We start from the raw sequence: 19,061 nt of genomic DNA, 5'->3' as shown, positions 1-19,061 counted from the left end.
CGGGATCGGTGCTGGGCCCGGTTCTTGTTGCTAGGGGAGGAGGATAGCGACGGCATCGGCGGCTCGTCCATGGAGACGGGGCTGAGCGGGGACCCGGCAGCTGGAGACGCGGAGACTCCCCCTAGCCGTGCCCTCAATGGGGGCCCCTCAGCCCTGGGGGTAACCGGCTGACCCGGGCGGAGGCAGCGGTCGCTCCAGGCCTGCCCCAGGCCTCAGCATCCTCCTAGGTGCTGCCCGCGGGCCCCTCGCGCCCAGCCTCCAGCGACTCCCAGCCTCGCTTAGCCACCTGCCAGCTCCCTGCCCCCCTCCCCACGGCTTCCTCGTCCTCCAGCCCCTCCCCGGCCCCGCACTCTCCCCCCGCCTCTCTCCAGCCTGCCCGGCTCCCCCCTCACCTCGCTGCGCCGCAGCCCAGAACCCAACGGGCCCGCCCTGCACGGACCGTCCCCGGGACAGACGGAAGAGGACGGGGGAAAAGATCTATCTGTGTGGTGGGAAACAGAGAGAGAGAGAGAGAGAGGCCCGGGTCTGAATGGTGAACATTAAAGAGTAGAACAGAACAGCCCCCAAACACAGTGTCCATCTCTCCCAGAAGATAAATGCAAAGCAGGGTTATGTAACGTGCACCACGGCTCCTCATGCATGCAGGGAAACACTTGGAGGCTGCATGACATTTTCATACCTTTCTTAACAATCTAGATGGGTGAAATGCAACTCTTTTCTGCAGAAAAAGGGGGAGAGAAGGGCTTATACTGAGGCCAAGCAGCTGCGCCCGTGTGTGTGGGGAAACTGTGGACTCATTTCATGGCTTGCTTTTTTATTCCACTGATACTGCAGGATTTCTGAAAATTAACCTTTTGTGAAGCTCTGCTCCAAACCCTCTCTGCTCCTCCTTCATGAGGCGGCTGCTTTGCAAGGAAAGAAATGGCATGAAGTAAATGGCTCCAGAATAAAGCAAGCTGCTCTGCCAAAGTGCCCAGTGAGCAGCACGGTCACTTTAATAATTCCCTTTCAAGGGATTGCTTTCCTACTTTTCAATCCTCTCTTTTAATACATGGGAGGATCAGAGGGACATTAAAGACCATAAGGCTGGGTGGAGAGAATAAAAATGAAAGTGACTGAGGAGTGACTTCTATTGGGTAAGAGTGTGAGATTTGAAAGCATTTGTGCAGTGAGGAAAAAAGGGACCTTTTTAGTCTGCTGTGTATGCACCCAGTACAGCTATACATAACTAGCAAAATTCACCCAAGTTCCAGTGAAAGGAGTTTATACAATTATTTTGGATTGCTTTTGTTTTCCCCCAGAAATTTATTTGGATTATTTGGGAATTTTTGTCCTGAAACTCAGATGGCTTTGAACTTGTTCAGGTGGAATATTAAGACAGCTGCCTAGAGATGGACTGTGCCTTAATTGTCTTACATAAAGTTGTTTAACTGACAAACTTTTGCTGCCAGAAGAGGAGTTATAATAGGGTTTTATATGCCAAGGAGCATTTTCTCTTGTATTTTTATAGATTGAAAAATATTTTACAGATATTGAAAACCACTCTTGGAAAATTCAAAATTCTTCTTTTTTCTTCTTTTTTTCTTATTCTGTGGGAGGCACTGGTAGTTTAACTGGAGGAAATAGTGAGTACAGCTAGAAAAGCAAGACTGAAACAGTATTTCCTAACTGAACTGCTTAAGTGATCTGAACAAATACCTAGTTCCTGAGCTCACAAGGCGATCCCAGTGGGACATCATTGATACCAGTAAATAAGCACTTGCATCCAGTACCAGAAGTAAGACCAAGAATGCCAGTCAAGAAGAAAGGTGGGCTATGAAGTTTCCTATCTCATTTTACATCTACGTTTTCTAGGTTGTAGATGTCTAGTACTTGCAATTTTAAATGTAAAAGCATTTCAGTGGGGGAGTGATTTGTTTTTCTTTTGCAGGGAGGGAAAAAATTTATGCATTTACAATTGTAGTTAAAAAAACCCTCACGCATTTAGTAGAATGTTTTAAGATTTGTCATGTCATATTTGATCTTGATATTATGTTTTGTAAAAATCAGCCTTTACAAAACTTAAAACCATGGCCAAGAGAGGGTTTTAAATTAAATTATGTATCTCAAATAATTCCAATAAAAACAGAGCATAAATAGCGGAAAGTAAGCCATAAAATATTTGTTTTAATATTCTAAGGTGGTGGCTGTAACATTAGTAAGATTTGTTTTTGTTTTTTAAAAAAGTTTAACCCAATACCTTTTCTTGAAACATACAGCAGGTAACTCCACCAGCAGTAGCAGTAAAAATAAATGTAAAAACTCATTTCAGTGCACTTTGTCAGTAAAAGTTTCAACCTTTGTGTTATCCAAAAATGTTTTTAATTATGAGAGCTACATGATTTTAACAAGCTTTGGGGTTTCTGCATGTTCGGATATAAAAGGTTATATTACTTTAATAACTGTAGCAAAGTTGCGTTTAAAAAAAAACAGCACCATGTTTTGCCTCTTGTACTTTTAGGTTCACCACATAAATACTTGTTTGCTGTGTTGATGTAGCTGTGTTGGTCTCAGAATATGAGTGTCTTATCTCCCTCATATAAATATTTAACACTTTGTGACTACACTGGATTTAGACACAGCTTTGCTAAAGTGCAGTTTACAGTGATCATGCTAGCAATTGTTGGTAAATACTTATGATTACTCCAAAAACTTTTATGCTGTAAATGTTTCTCTGTGTCTTGCAAACACAGGACAGTAATTTAACATGTTAGTTTAGATTACAAAATGTGCAGATAAAACAAAGAATGGCAAATAACTGTTCTCATGCAGATCACCTGTCTAGAACTTAAGGCTCTTGACATGGCACAGCCAATGTATGGAATAAAGAACTAAAGTGAGAGATATTAGTAAAATATGGACACAGCTAACTTCAGTATAACTCAAAATTAATTTCTTTCACAAAAATAGCTTCTTCTACCTCTGGTCCATGATTCAAAATTTCTGATGTAAATAATTGTAAAACCAAACAGATTATTATGAAGGTTTATATAAAAATTCCACTTAAAGTTTTACTTTGATCATATTGTAGACATTGCAGAATAGAAACAAAATATCAAAACGGTATAATGATTTAATAAATAATATTAGTCACCAATTTAGTTAATTATTTTTAATTAACCGTAGTAAACATGGGAATATTTATGGAGGAAAATAACCCCCTCATAATGGCCCTTTAAGTCATCCTGTTGTGCTGTGAACACGTCATCTTACTCCACTATGAGGCTTACATATTATACTTGTTCACAACAGGTGAGTTAAGTGCCATTTGAAAGATAAAGCTTTAACTCTGAATTGTACATTTTTCTGTGTGGATGCCTTTCGGAATTGGATGTTGAACTGTAGCTCAATCACAAGATACCCATTTGATGCTGGAATTACTGAGTGAAATTCCATTGTCTGTGTTACTCAGATCATCAGAGTAGTTGATCATAATGATCCCTTCTGACCTTAAAAATCTCAGAATCTATATATTTCCTGTCTCTGTTTCAAGACAGCCTAACTCAGATTTTTAATGTAGTTCTTACACTATAATTTTTACCAGTCTACTGTAAGAACATATATTTTGAAAATTTTAAAATGTGCAGTTGGTAGAGCAAAATGGCTCCTTTGGCACAATTTAGCCTCTCATACCAATTAGTGTATTAGAGCTGTCAGTGTGAAGATATTTGTATTTAAATATTAAAAGCTGTTATTAAAATGTGATTACATATGTACAGAAGGGGATTGAAAAATGTTAGTGAATCAGCTACTTTATTTACTGGTTTTGAGTTACTTAAATTTATAGTCTGTAATAGGCTTACTCTCACAAAATGTAATTAAAGGGATGCTATCAACATGAACATCTCACTTCCATTTACAAGTAATAATGGGGGGAAAATGAGGGTTTTTTTCCCTCAAGTTTTGCAGTTTGTTTTGCTTTATGCCTTTCACTGTTTTATTGACAATCAGTTTCATTTCTGGTCTTATGCAGTAAGGAGCCCATATCTACTGTCTTCCCCAGCAGATAACAGCAGAAAATACGCGTGTGTACTTTCCCCAGCCTCTGAAAGCGTTTGTGTCCTGGTGGCAGCAGCAGCAGCGGTACTACGGAAAGTGAAGGAGTTAGCAGGGAGATACGCGCACAGAGAGGGCAGGGAGAGGGGTGATCCTAACATGCATTATGCTGGTCTTGAGTTTAACCAAAATATCCTTCAAAAATCATCAGATGAGCAGAAAAAACGGTACACATTTAAAAACAAAACAATTCAAAATCCTGACATTCTGTTATCAGGAGGCTGTATCAGAACATTGAATTATTTGAAACTACAGTAATTCCTCACTTAGTGTTGTAGTTTTGTTCCTGAAAAATGCGACTTTAAGTGAAATGATGTTAAGCGAATCCAATTTCCCCATAAGAATTAATGTAAATAGGGGGGGTTAGGTTCCAGGGAAATTTTTTTCACCAGACAAAAGACTATATTATATATATAGTGTGTGTGTGTATGTATACACACACACAGTATAAGTTTTAAACAAACAATTTAATACTGGTACACAGCGATGATGATTGTGGAGCTTGGTTGAGGTAGTGAAGTCAGAGGGTGGGATATTTCCCAGGGAATGCCTTACTGCTAAATGATGAACTAGCAATCAGCTGAGCCCTCAAGAGTTAACCCATTGTTGTTAATGTAGCCTCACACTATACAAGGCAGCATGAATGGAGGGTGGGGAGACAGAATGGCAGACAGAAATACACACTGTGTGTGAGAGGGAGAGAGATGTGCATTGCCCCTTTAAGTACACTGCCTTTTTAAGTAGATCAGCAAGTTGAGACAGAAGCTGCTGCCAGGAAGCTCCTTCCAGCCTGAGCCCTGTTGTGTCCCCCTCTGCTCTATGGAGATGGGGTAAGCGGGGTGCAGGAGCAGGGGGGAGGGGGACACCCTGACCCCCCCACCCCCGTACAGCAAGCAGGAGGCTGCGGGGAGCAGCTCCAAGGCAAAGGGCAGGAGCAGCACATGACAGTGGGGGGAGGGTCAGCTGAACTGCTGGCAATTGATAACCTGCTGTCTGGCTGCTGCACAGGGAACTTAGGGGAATGGGGAGCTGATGGGGGGCTGCCAGTCCACCCTGGTTCCAAGCCCCCACCAGCTAGCTCCAACGGGCTGCTGTTCCTGCAAGCAGTGGACAAAGCAGGTAGCTGCCAAACGACATTATAAGGGAGCATAGCGCAACTTTAAAGGAGCATGTTTTCTAATTGATCAGCAACATAACAACGTTAACAGGACGACTTTAAGTGAGGAGTTACTGTAGTTACTTTCCAGTTGTGTCCCCCTTTAAAGAGCAAGGAATATGTTAGAAATTTTATTTTGGAGGGAATGCTCCTTTTTCACCATTAGACTGCAAACATCACACAAATCCTGACGGACTTCTATGCCTTGCCTTACCTGTTTAAAGCAGGTAAGCATTACAGGACTGCCTTTTCCTTTTCAAAACTAGTCTTATTGGCCAATTCAGCTAACGTGAAAAGTTTAGGCTATTTGTAGTCAGTAAAAATACTTAATTAAAATATCTGAATAACAAACGGGTGTTTTCTGGGTGTGAAATAAGGCAAGCCTGCCATTGGTTCTAATCCAGTTTATGCCAGTATATGATTGTCTGATGGCTTGAGTGAAATGAGTTGGTGGTCTCAGTCTACTCCATAAGGAGATAAATGTCCACATGGTTAAGAACACCCAGTTGGCACCCTTGCTGTCAGTCTCAACAAAGAGACCAGTGACTGAAATGAGCCTGAAGTATCCTTTCACTACTTCAGGTGCTTCCTTCAGCGAAGATGAGGCATTTTAGGGATATTTGCACTGCTGTAACTGTTCCAATGACTTCAGTCTCTGGGGTTTTCAATTCCTCACCTTTCACTGGCTCTAAATACACTTTAACAAAATTAAAATCAAATCAAATACTCTTTACTACCCGTCACGTTTATTTGTTGGACATCACACTTTAGACACTATGATTGCACAAGCTTATTAAGTGAATAAACACACTCCTTTCCTTTATTGCATACTACACTTTAGCAAACATAAACTAGAAATAAAGAGATAGGTATGAAGCAAAGATGCTATATACCAATGTATACTACCCATTGCTATCCCAAACAATGAGATAATGCTGGTGTTATGGTATATCTTAAAGGTGACCTAATGACAAAATAATATACTTCCTCATTAGACTATGGAAACATTTAGCACAGAAACTAAAGTCAGCTTTTCAAATTCCTTTTGGAGTCCCCCAAGGTCACATCAGTTGGCTCCTGCAAGCGATGAGGGCCTATATTTATTTTTGTATTTGCCTGATCTTTCGATATATTTACAAAATAGAATAAAAGCATGAAACATAACTCAATTGCTTCTTTCTGTGACATCACAGCTATTGAAATAGCCTGCTTTATCATGTAGCCAGTTCACAGGTGCTCTTGTAAATAAATTTTGTTTTCCTTGTACATTTTTTCAAAGTTTCTATGATGATATATAAAACACTTTCTAAGACATGCCATATTAAACAAATCAATAAAAAAGGATTTAATATGAGCACACATGAGCCTCCAGTGTGCTAAAGCAGAGCCTACTGGTAACGATGACATCATTAAATGATGAATTTTATGGTGTAACAACACATAGCATTGCTGGCCTGTGACATGACATCAGTGGAGAAGAAGAGAGCTAAAAAGAAATGTTGAACTTTAAAATTTTCATACCTGATTGCCTAAAGTTAGGCTTTTAAATACATATTATAGATATCTAAATAGAAGTAGTCTGGTTTTCAGAAGTGCTGAGAATGTCAGCTGCCATTGAATTCATTTGGAGTTGCAGGGATCTGCATCTTTACAAATCTGGCTAGTTCTATTTCGATATCTAAAATATGTATTTAGAATCCTAACATTAGGCACCCAGGTTTGAAAATTGTGTTTTTAGTGGTGTAAATGCTCCTCTTAACCTTGTGAGTGGGGAATCAAGTACATACTGAAGTAATGGATTTTGGTAGTTCCTTTTCACCTTTAACAAAATGCTGATCCCACATATGTACTGTCTAAAGTTTTTGCTGTCCTTTTAGTTGCTGAAACGTTCTAGAATGTATTTTTGTCAAATGACGTGCAGGCATGAAGCCCCATTTTTCACACCAAGTTCTATTAAATAGACTGTCACTTTCTACTGTGAAATTGACTAGGAGCAGTGCAAAGCTGATGGTTAGGATCAGAGGTTGTGACTACAATAAGAGCAATTTCAGTTTTGTGGGAGTTAAACATGTGGCAGCAAATTTTTGTATTAACCTTTTCAGACTCTTCAATTTAAATCATTGGCTACTAGCATGACTAATCTCTTTCCAATCCTGTAGTTTTTCAGTGACAGAAGCTACTACTATCAATAAGAAATTCTGTGTATAGAAGGACTGCAGAAGTAGAAGTAGTATATAACAAATATTTGTTACATAAATTCATACTGGGAAGCAGCCTAATCGAAGTAGGCACTGGACTGGGAGTTAGGAGATTTAAGGACTTTTCCCAGCTTGGCCATTGTTTTGCTTTGTGACATGTCACTTAAACTTTCTGTGCTTTAGTTCAGTGGCTCGCAACCTTTCCAGACTACTGTACCCCTTTCAGGAGTCTGATTTGTCTTGTGTACCCCAAGTTTCACCTCACTTAAAAACTACTTGCTTACAAAATCAGACTTAAAAATGCAAAAGTGTCACAGCACACTATTACTGAAAAATTGCTTACTTTGTAATTATAAAATAAATCAATTGGAATATAAATATTGTACTTACATTTCAGTGTATAGTATATAGAACTGTATAAAAAAGTCGCCTGTATGAAATTTTAGTTTGTACTGACTTTGCTAAATTGATAAATTACACAGTAGTAAATCACCAGGACCAGTTGGCATTCACCCAAGAGTTCTGAAGGAACTCAAATGTGAAATTGAAGAACTACTACTATCATTTAAATCTGCTTCTGTACCAGATGATTGGAGGATAGCTAATGTGATACCAATTTTCAAAAAAGGCTCCAGAGGTGATCCCGGTAATTACAGGCCTAACTTCAGTACCGGGCATACTGGTTGAAACTATAATAAAGAACAGAATTATCAGACACATAGATGAATACGTTTTGTTGGGGAAGAATCAACGTGGTTTTTGTAAAGGGAAATCCTGCCTTACCAATCTACTAGAATTCTTTGAGGGGGTCAACTAACATGTGGACAAGGGTGATCAAGTGTATGTAGTGTACTTAGATTTTCAGAAAGCCTTTGACAAGGTCCCTCACCAAAGGCTCTTAAGCAAAGCAAGCTGACATGGGATAAGAGGGAAGGTCCTCATGGAATATGGCAACCTTTTTTGAAAGGAGGTAGCGCTATGTGAAATTCTCTGTATTATAATGTTTGTCAGCCCCTGCTGAAGAAGAAACTTTCAGCAGTGAACAATAGCAGGGAAAAAATATCATTAACTCTACAAAAAACTATTTCAAAAGTAGCATCTGCAAAATATTTCTGTGAGTTTTAACTATAAGGGGAAGTTAGAAGCATCTGCATTATTCCCTTAAGATCATTCAGGAGAAAGAAACAGGCTTGATGCTAAATTACGTAAAGGACCCATTTTTAAAACTTTATTAACCCATTAGCTAACTAATGTTCTTGTAAATTCTCAGAAAAAATAGTTCAGTACTCCAAGACAAAGTGGATGAATCCCCGCTTTAAGTGCAAAACCTTAACTGTGGGTCCATGAGCCACACTTCTATAGGAACAACTATTATTTGAATTTTTAATCCCCATTTCAATTGTGTGCATAGTTATGATCAGCCTTAGACTGAAGATAAGTAAAATATTCCTTTCTAAATCTGTGTGGCCACATTCTCACCTTTCTTCACAAAGAAGCAAGGTAAAACCTTTCAAGGAAAGACTTTCATTTTCTGGTCTCACAGAGCTCTGTCACATTCACCCAGGATAGGGCTTGTGGTAGCACGGAATAGCTGATGTGTCAACAAAAACATGCATTGGTTGGAAGACTCTGGAAAGTCACTGATTTCTATCTGCCAGTTTCCCTCTTTGTAGTGGTCATGACTTCCCTCTCTGCACTGATAACATATCTCTCTCCTAGGCCATGCTGCATTTAGCTCACTCCACCTGTCTGTATTCATGTCACACATAGAGTGTGCTACTAAAGTTAATGATAGTCAGAGCAACTTTGCTTACATGGCATTTAGCTGTGTTAATTGTATCAGCTTTAAATGTGAATGTACTCTATACGGCTGCTGTTCTACAACTGCTCCCCTGAGTTGGCTCACTCCATCTTTTTGCAGCATACTATTTGGAGTACCTATAGTAGTTGTACAGAGATTGCAACAACTATGTGATGGTGTGTGAAAGGAGGATAATGCACAGCTGCCTTGCCTCATCACTTGGACCTCCTGATAAGCTTATGTGAAACTAGTAGAGTTTTGCTTGGCATCTGGGTTCTTGATTTTTGCCTTAATATACATGAACATATGGTGCTGTTTGGTCCTGTAAAATTTGCTGCTGTACCTGTAGAGCAATTTTTTAAAGAGGATACAGGGTGATATACATCTGCATATCTGAGGACAGTAACAAGATTCAGATGAAGGTTATGTCACAAGTAAATATTTCCTAAATTGGTTTTGTGGAGAGCTAACTTTTCATACATGCTGGTTACACATTGTGTCTCTTGCTAGGCAATGAGACCATATCTCTTACTGAGAATGGATTGCAGCCAAGCCTTCATTGAATCACATTAACATACATCCAGGAATATCTTTAATATTTTTAATAGTACCTATTATTTACAAAGCAACATTTACAAAAGAAAGCAATACTCAGAATTCTGTAAGCATGTCTGTGTTGTGGCAATGTTAGATTTTGTTTCATATAAATTTAGACGTAAAAGGTACAGTGGAAAGCTACTGAAATGCTCTTCATCTCTCACTATTCATTTCTTTGTGATAGAAGCCATAGATATAAGCCTGTCTGCCAATTCTTTGTAGACCTATGTGTGTAACAGATACTGCTGTTCATTTGTTCCTTTTTTCCTAGCAGGCCAGATTAGAGGTTGACCAATCTACCTGTTTTACCTGTTCTCAGTGCATATTGTTTTAAAACATCATCATCTCTCATATCTTGAGGTGATGTTAGTGCTCATCACGTTCTATAATAAATAGCACTTTCATTATTCACCCACTCTTTGAAGGGTTATAAACATATATATCAATCCTTATGTTGCCTCTTCTGGGTAGTTGAGTAACATCCCATTGTACAGAAGAAGAGACTGAGACACAGGGATGTTTTTGTGGCTAGCATAAAGTTGCACATTTGCTATTTCCCAGTTCATTTGTGCAATCCGCTAGACCACACTGACTCCTGTTCTGGGTATGTTTCTCCCAGTTATCAGCCTTTTACCCACTGTTCTCAGGTGTTTTGATGTTTGATTATAGCTTGTAACTTGTACCATCCAATGTGCGAAAGAGTAAATATTAAAGACATTTCCCCCCCTGTATTCCTTCTGAATGCTAGTTGTTTTATCGAGCAAATAAACTGGCTTCTACCTGCAAGTTTGAAAGTTAAGGTTTTAAAAAATAATCTAATTCAGTGGTTTTAAAGCCCAGGTCTTTTTAATGCAGAACACTGTACTGTGTAATGCATATATTATTCTGTCTTGCACCTCCTTATTAGCCTGTTTTCTGTTTGTGAAAACTAGTGTATATGAAATGAACAGTCAATAGTACTGGCTTGATTCAGGGAATAGTGCAATTAGGTGTTATGCAAGTTTCTCACACAAATTGCATATTAACCTCCATTTGATTGACAACACCTTGTTACTCCAAATCTGGGTCTCTCCTGAGCGGAGATGGTGAATTGCATCAAATCAGGTGGTCTTGAAACATTTGAGATGTGGACCAATGTTTGCTGAAACCTCGGACTCATTTTCACTTGTCGTCTGAAGTCTCCAAGTTCCAGAGTTGTTTTTAATACATTTTCCTTTAAAAAGTGTCCCAAATTACTTAAAGTCTTACCCATTCCCTTTCTGTCCATGTGTTCTCTTTGTTTCCCATTCTCCTTGTTTCTTCCAAAATTTCACTTAAAATCTAGGAATTATTATATAGCAACTTTGCTGTCCAACATTTTCTGATTCTGGTTCTCTTGGAAGAAATTTCACCTGGTATGTGTTAACATGCATTCTAACTTATTTAATAAAAAATCCCTCAGATGTCTGAAATTAACCAAGACCCCTCATGCTAATATAGGCAGATGCAATTTGAAAAATGAGACATTAAGGTAAATTAAAAACTACATCTCTAAGTAAATTAGTGCTGGCAGCCATATAACCCTGAAACTATGATGCTCTCACATTACACCAATCGTAGATTGGGGCTGGTCATTATTTGAAAGGGACATTTTCAGGGAACACTTAGGAGTAGCCATACTTAGAGGTGGGGATGAAGTAGGATTCTAAGTCAGCACTGCTGAACCAACATCCCAGTGACATGTTAGGGTGCATTGTGTTTTTAGAAGTGTCACTTCTCAAATGAGTCATAAAATCAAGGCCTCTCCATGAGTAGTCATTAAAGTTCCTGTGTCACTTTTCACAAGTAGCTTGGGGTAAAATCCTGGACCTGTTGAAATTAATGGGAGTTTTGCCATAAACTTCAAAGGGACCAGGTTTCACTCTTGGTATCCTAGCTAAATTGTAATTTGGGAAATCATGTTCTGACTGTCTAAATTTCCCCCTGCAGTTTCAGTTGGATCTAGTGTATTTCACATTCTGTTCTAAACTGTTTTGTATCATGCTGTCTCACCCCAGAAGAAGCAGTGGTCAGTGAAGCAATTCCCATATAGTTTGTATATCATAATGTTATTTTTTAAATGTTCACTGTACTTTTGAAAATTTATTTTACAAAGCAACTTTTCTTTATAAGTTGTTTGAGTTCAGATTTAAAATTATTGGGGAAGAAAGAAGCTTACTGCTTTTATTAAAATGATGACAAAATGATCTATTACATCTTCTTTAAATGAGTATTCTTTTGAGCATTTTGTGTCCTGAAAATCTCTTACTTCACAAACTCTGATGCTGTCTTGTATAGCTTTGCAATGCTCTGAAGGGGTTATTCAGCTCTCAGAAATTGCTAGGTAACCATGGACCTGCTTTCAGCATCACTGCTCAGCCGATAATAGTTTGTTCTAATAATGTAATGTTCCTGTCTTGTCTCTGGTTGATTATATTATGACTCAACACATCCTGTTTGGGGAAGTTGTGTAAGGGTATGTCTACACTGCAGTGTAAGACAAAGCTCAGACTCAGGATCAAACCAAAACCCCCTTCCATCTACACACAATTCTGTTTGACTCAGGCCAGCTAGCCCTCTGGGTCCCAGGATGCTGGGCAGGGGCAGGTTTGAGCCAGTCTCCCACAGGGACTTGGGTCCAAACTCCATCGTTTTGCAGTGCAGAGGGAGCTCAGGCTCGCGTCCTGAGAGTCCACCAAAGATATTACACAATCCCATGAGATGCTGTTCCTTGTCCTCTGTAGCCCAAGGCTGGCTAATTGACTCCTAGAAAACAGAAACAACCATCTGGTTCAAGTACAGCTGCTCAGCGTTTAACCCTTCCATTTTATTCTGACTGCTGAGCTCCAAGCAGTATGAACAGTCTCCTGTGTTTGCAATGGCTACTGAGGAGAAGAAGTCGTTTGCCAAGTACTCTGCTACCTGGTCAAGGGACCATAGCCAGATTTTGGTTAATCTCTGGTGCGAGGCGTGCAAAACAGTTGACTTTAGTAAGAGTTCCAGGAATGATCATGCAAACCAGGAAATAGCAAAGAAGCTGGCAACACTGGGGATTCACCGGACCAGTGAGGAGTCCTGGGAGTGGATTAAGTGGCTCAAGACCAACTACCTGAAAGCCAGGAATGAGAACCACACCTGCCTCTTTTACAAGGATGTTGAATGGGTGCTGGGCACTACGCTGAGCACTGAGCCAGCAGCGGTTAATGATAACCTTGTCAGCCAGGATTCTGACTCCAGAATCTAATGTAGGACTAGAGGGGAGCCAACAGGCACTGGATCAGGCTTCTGAAGTGACTCTTGTGTTCACATTGGTGCCTAAGTAGGCTTTGCTGCCAGAGCAGCTGCAGCATATCCTGGGGCCCTATTTGGAGGAGCTTTTTGATGCTCTCTGCTGCAGGAACAGCCTGCTGTGAAACTGGCAGCAGCAATGTAAGAATCAAAAGCAGCCCCTGAACCTGGTAAATGTCTGGCTCCATGTTGGTTATTGTTAATATGGGGTGGGAGGGATTTCCAGCTTATGCCCCAATGTAAAATTTATTACAAGCTGCTGGCAGCAATGTGTATCTGCTAATGGCGGATTGCACACCAGCGCCTTGACATTACCCCTCTTCCTCATCATGTGGAATTCAAAGTGGAGACCGGGAAGCTCAAACAACAGTGAAACAAGCCTTTAAACTTATTTTTTCACGAGAAACTCACACATTATTACAAAGATGTGCCAGAGTATTTAAACTAAGAACCCTCCCTTTTAGTATGGCATGGCATACAAATTGGCCACACCCCGGGTGGTTTTGATTTAAATCAAATTGATTTAAATTTGATCAAATTGATTTAAATAACTAGTCAGAAAGACTTGATTTAATCATGGATTTCTACATAAAAGTGCATTCTTGTTGGTTGTTATAACCTTAATACATACTCTTCACAACTCAGAGATAGACGTAGTTTTCATTTTTAAGAACAGAAGTACTTGTGGCACCTTAGTGACTAACAAATTTATTAGAGCATAAGCTTTTGTGGGCTACAGCCCACTTCATCGGATGCATAGAATGGAACATATAGTAAGAAGATATATATATAGATACAGAGAAGGTGGAAGTTGCCCTACAAACTGTAAGAAGCTAATTAATTAAGAAGAGCTATTATCAGCTGGAGAAAATTTTTTTGTCGTGATTCATGGACTCATAGATATTAAGTTCAGAAGGGACCATTATGATCATCTAGTCTGACCTCCTGCACAATGCAGGCCACAGAATCTCACCCATCCACTCCTGCAATAAACCTCTCACCTATGTCTGAGCTATTGAAGTCCTCAAATCATGGTTTAAAGACTTCAAGGTGCAGAGAATCCTCCAGCAAGTGACCCGTACCCCATGCTGCAGAGGAAGGTGAAAAACCCCCAGGGCCTCTTCCAATCCGCCCTGGGGGAAAATTCCTTCCCAACACCAAATATGGCGATCAGCTGAACCCTGAGCATGTGGGCAAGACTCACCAGCCAGATACCGAGGAAAGAATTCTCTGCAGTAGCTCAGATCCCACCCCATCTAACATCCCATCACAGGCCTTTGGGCCTGTCAAGGTTCCTTCCCCACTCTGAACTCTAGGGTACAGATATGGGGACCTGCATGAAAGACCCCCTAAGCTTATTCTTACCAGCTTAGGTTAAAAACTTCCTCAAGGTACAAATTTTGCCTTGTCCTTGAACCCTATGCTGCCACCACCAAGTGTGTTAAACAAAGAACAGGGAAAGAGCCCACTTGGAGATGTCTTCCCCCCAAAATATCTCCCCAAGTCCTACACCCCCTTTCCTGGGGAAGGCTTGATAAAAATCCTCACCAATTTGCATAGGTGAACACAGATGCAAACTTTGGATCTTAAGAACAATGGAAAAGCAATCAGGTTCTCAAAAGAAGAATTTTAATTAAAGAAAAAGTAAAAGAATCACCTCTGTAAAATCAGGATGATAAATACCTTACAGGGTAATCAGATTCAAAACATAGAGAATCCCTGTAGGCAAAACCTTAAGTTACAAAAAGACACAAAACACAGGAATATATATTCCATTCAGTACAACCTATTTTACCAGCCATTTAACAAAAGGAAATCTAATGCATTTCTAGCTAGATTACTTACTAACTTAACAGAAGTCCTGAAGAGCATTCCTGATCTGTTCCCGGCAAAAGCATCACACAGACAGACAGAGCCTTTGTTCCCCCTGCCTCCAGCTTTGAAAGTAACTTGTCTCCTCATTGGTCATTTTGGTCAGATGCCAGCGAGGTTATCTTAGCTTCTTAACCCTTTACAGGTGAAAGGGTTTTGCCTCTGGCCAGGAGGGATTTTATAGCACTGTGGCCAGAAAGGTGGTTACCCTTCCCTTTATATTTATGACAGGGCCTATCTACCATGAATAGTTAACGATCAATTAATTGCCAAAATCATGTCATCCCATCATACCATCTCCTCCATAATTTTATCGAGTTTAATCTTGACCCAGTCTGGGTCATTACACATATTGTAATCTATTTCCTCATGTTAAGTATCCTCACACCTTCTTGTCAACTGTCTAAATGGGCCATCTTGATTATCACAAGAAAAGTTTTTTTCTCCTGCTGATAATAGCTCATCTTAATTAATTAGCCTCTTACAGTTTGTATGGCAACTTCCACCTTCTCTGTATCTATATATATATATATTCTTACTATATGTTCCATTCTATGCATCCAATGAAGTGGGCTGTAGCCCATGAAAGCTTATAGTCTAATAAATTTGCTAGTCTCTAAGGTGCCACAAGTACTCTTGTTCTTTTTGCAGATACAGACTAACATGGCTGCTACTCTGAAACTTTTCATTTTTAGACAGTAAACACTATACATTTTTAAAGTGATTTATTTTGAAAACTTTTCAGATTAGTTCTACAGCTATATCAGAAATTGAATGAATGTTTGGTTATTTCATTTACCATAGGTAATTGAAGCAGATATTTATGAAGTCATTGGGAGGTGAACTATCTCCAATTCAACAGGTTAATCATTAATAATATGCTGTATTAGGAGGAGATCACCACCAGACAGACATTTAAATTGTTTTATTTAACTAAAACAACAATGTTACATATTCTGGATTTTTTTCTTCAACAGCAAACATATAATATTTTAACAAAACAAGCATATTAATTTTTGAAGTTAGTTAAACATTCAAGATTTTTAAAATCAGGTTTGTTTTTGTTAAAATTGTTTTGAACTAAAATAGTTAAATGAAATATTTAAAAAACAAAAACAAAAATTAAATCGACTATGTCAGCCAGGTCAACATGAGAAACTTAAAATACTGCCTTTTGCAGCTACTCAGTTGTCTTCACCTTCGTTTTCCTGTTTGTTCATAATCTGGAAAAGAAAAACAAGCTTTCCTGCTTTCAGAGTGGTAGCTGTGTTAGTCTGTATCAGCAAAAACAATGAGGACTCCTTGTGGCACCTTTAGAGATTAACAAATTTATTTGGGCATAAGCTTTCATGGGCTAAAACCCAGACAGGACAGTCTCTACACAAAAGAATAAATGGACACAAATCAGACATCAAGAATTGTAACATTCAAAAACCAGTAGGAGAACTCTTCAATCTCTGTGGACACTCAACAACAGACTTAAAAGTGGCAATTCTTCAACAAAAAAACTTCAAAAACAGACTCCAACAAGAAACTGCAGAACTGGAATTAATTTGCAAACTGGACACCATCAAATTAGGCCTGAATAAAGACTGGGAGTGGATGGGTCACTACAAAAAGTAATTTTTCCTCTGCTGATACTCACACCTTCTTGTCAGCTGTTGGAAATGGGCCACCTTGATTGCATTGGCCTCATTAGCACTACAAAAGTAATTTTCCCTCCTTTGGTATTCACCCCTTCTTGTCAACTGTTCAGAATAGGCCACATTCACCTTAATTGAATTGGCTCATTAGCACTGACACCCCCCGCCACTTGCTAAGTCAACTCCCATCTTTTCATGTGCTATAAATATATTCTGCTTACTATATTTTTCACTCCATGCATCTGATGAAGTGGGTTTTAGCCCATGAAAGCTTATGCCCGAACAGATTTGTTAGTCTCTGAGGAGCCACAAGCTTTCCTGCTTTTTCAGGTCCCAAACGATTTCTCAATTTGGAATGAATTAGTCCAAAGGAAGAAAATATTCTTTACACACCAGCAGAAGAAACTACTGCTGTTAAAAGTGAGATTATCACTTCAACTCTCTCTGAATCCAAGTGCTTAAGTGACTTCCACCAGTTCACTGGTGTGACTTTCTTTAAAACATCATCAGCAACCATATATTCCTTGAATGGTTCTTATTCCTAAACTGGGTCTCTTTCATGGCCTGCTGCCATTATAGGTTTTCCCTTCTAGTGAGAGAATGGTGTGGTAGATCTCAAATCAATGAAGGCTACACTCAGAAAGACCTCAAGACTTCAGGAATATGCTGCTCAAACAGTTTCACTTTTGTTTCTACTGCCTGTCCCTCCCTTCTCACATTTATCTCCAGACTTCTTCTCCTTGTCCAGATCTATTCCATCCCCAACAATCTTCTATTCACTGAACTTTTTGAAACTTTGCACTTTTAGAGAGAGGTAAGGGATTGACCCTGTGTACACAAATTTGCAGAGAGACAATAGGGTTAAGGTCTGTTATTTCTCACCTCTATATATTATTTATTTATTTATTTAAAAACATTTTTGCTGTTGACTAGTATGTTATCTCTGGGGACACAAATCCACAGTTTGAGGACTGCAAAACTAAGCATCTCTGATGGTATCTTCTAGCCTGAGCACTGAGTCCCATTGGGTAGATAGAAAGATTAACCTAAATAATCTATACAGAAGCCCCTGGAACCCCATAAAATTGGGTCCCTAATCCATGAACTATTGGAACTCATTTAGAAAACCTTTCTTAAACGTTACATGAATATATTGTCTCATACTATAGAATTAGAATTTATAATCCCTATTCCGTGATGAAATATCTTTGAACTATATTGTATCTTTATCTTTTGATAGGTTTTTTTCCTCAAAAAGGATTTTATCAAAAAAATCCAATTTTTTTTATGTTTTTTAAAAAAAATCATTGATTTTTATCCACCCTGGCCACATCACAATGTAAGGAACCGCCTGTAAACACTAATCTGTCCAGTGGGGTGTTGGGAAGGCTAAATGTAGTTCATGGGTGACAAAAGCAATGTCCAAAGTACAGCTAGGGGGTTGTATGTATTCCAGAAATGTGCTGGTGGGGAAAGGGGATGGCTGTGTAGTTCTTTGAGGGTCCACATAATTGTATGTGTTTTACATGTAGTCCATGGGTAGATGCATTCACAGCAGGCTGCATCAGAAGCCATAGGGAGGCAGTAATCCATGTGGATACTAACACAGCATCCTTTTGATTTCCCCATGAATTTTGACCCAATTCTGAGTGCTGATAGCTGCAAATCTTTGGTAGTAGGAACTTCAGATACTTAGGCAAATTTTGGGGAAGAGCTCTTTTTCCTGGTTCACCTCTGTAGGTCACTAGCCCACTTCACTCGTATATGTGGTACGCAGTCATCATGAGTTTGAAAACCTCTGTGGCATACATGACTGGCTTGCTACCAGCAGCTCGGAATAAGTCCCTTTGCCGTTCAGGAACCTCCAGTTTTATGTCCTCCAGAACATGGAATTCCTGAAAGGATAGAGAAGGCTTAGATAGTAAGCCATGCCCCCTCTCGCCCAAATATCAAAAGTGGTGTGCAATTTTTGAAGAAGAAGCAATTGTAAATTTTAATTTACCATTGTTTGTGCACTGGGATATTTCAATTGGATTAAACACAGTTGTGTTCATGGAGCTGTCAAGGTTCCTCCCCCACTCTGAACTCTAGGGTACAGATGTGGGGACCTGCATGAAAAACCTCCTAAGCTTATCTTTACCAGCTTAGGTCAAAACTTCCCCAAGGTACAAAATATTCCACCCATTGTCCTTGGATTGGCCGCTACCACCACCAAACTAATACTGGTTACTGGGGAAGAGCTGTTTGGACGCGTCTTTCCCCCCAAAATACTTCCCAAAACCTTGCACCCCACTTCCTGGACAAGGTTTGGTAAAAAGCCTCACCAATTTGCCTAGGTGACTACAGACCCAGACCCTTGGATCTTAAGAACAATGAACAATCCTCCCAACACT

General features: G+C 39.5%; 1 protein-coding gene across 9 annotated transcripts in view; it reads left to right on the top strand.

Annotated features, from left to right (window-relative positions):
• The first annotated feature begins 29 nt into the window (after nt 1-29).
• Nucleotides 30-19,061, top strand: part of DLG2 (discs large MAGUK scaffold protein 2) — a 1,511,004-nt gene continuing 1,491,972 nt past the window's right edge. For 4 of the 9 annotated variants that reach the window (XM_075126424.1, XM_048840889.2, XM_048840869.2 and 1 more), the window contains exon 1: nt 31-1,808. In XM_075126424.1, the coding sequence (XP_074982525.1) occupies nt 1,790-1,808 (19 nt within the window). In that variant the 5' untranslated portion in view covers nt 31-1,789. Of the gene's footprint in view, nt 1,809-19,061 lie in introns of all 9 variants that reach the window. The other 5 variants (XM_048840940.2, XM_048840880.2, XM_075126426.1 and 2 more) reach the window with 3 other exon arrangements.

This window comes from Caretta caretta, chromosome 1, assembly GCF_965140235.1.
Source record: "Caretta caretta isolate rCarCar2 chromosome 1, rCarCar1.hap1, whole genome shotgun sequence".
Lineage (NCBI taxonomy): Eukaryota > Metazoa > Chordata > Testudines > Cheloniidae > Caretta > Caretta caretta.
The sequence above is the reverse complement of the archived record's forward strand: the minus strand, read 5'-3'. Positions and strand labels throughout refer to the sequence as shown.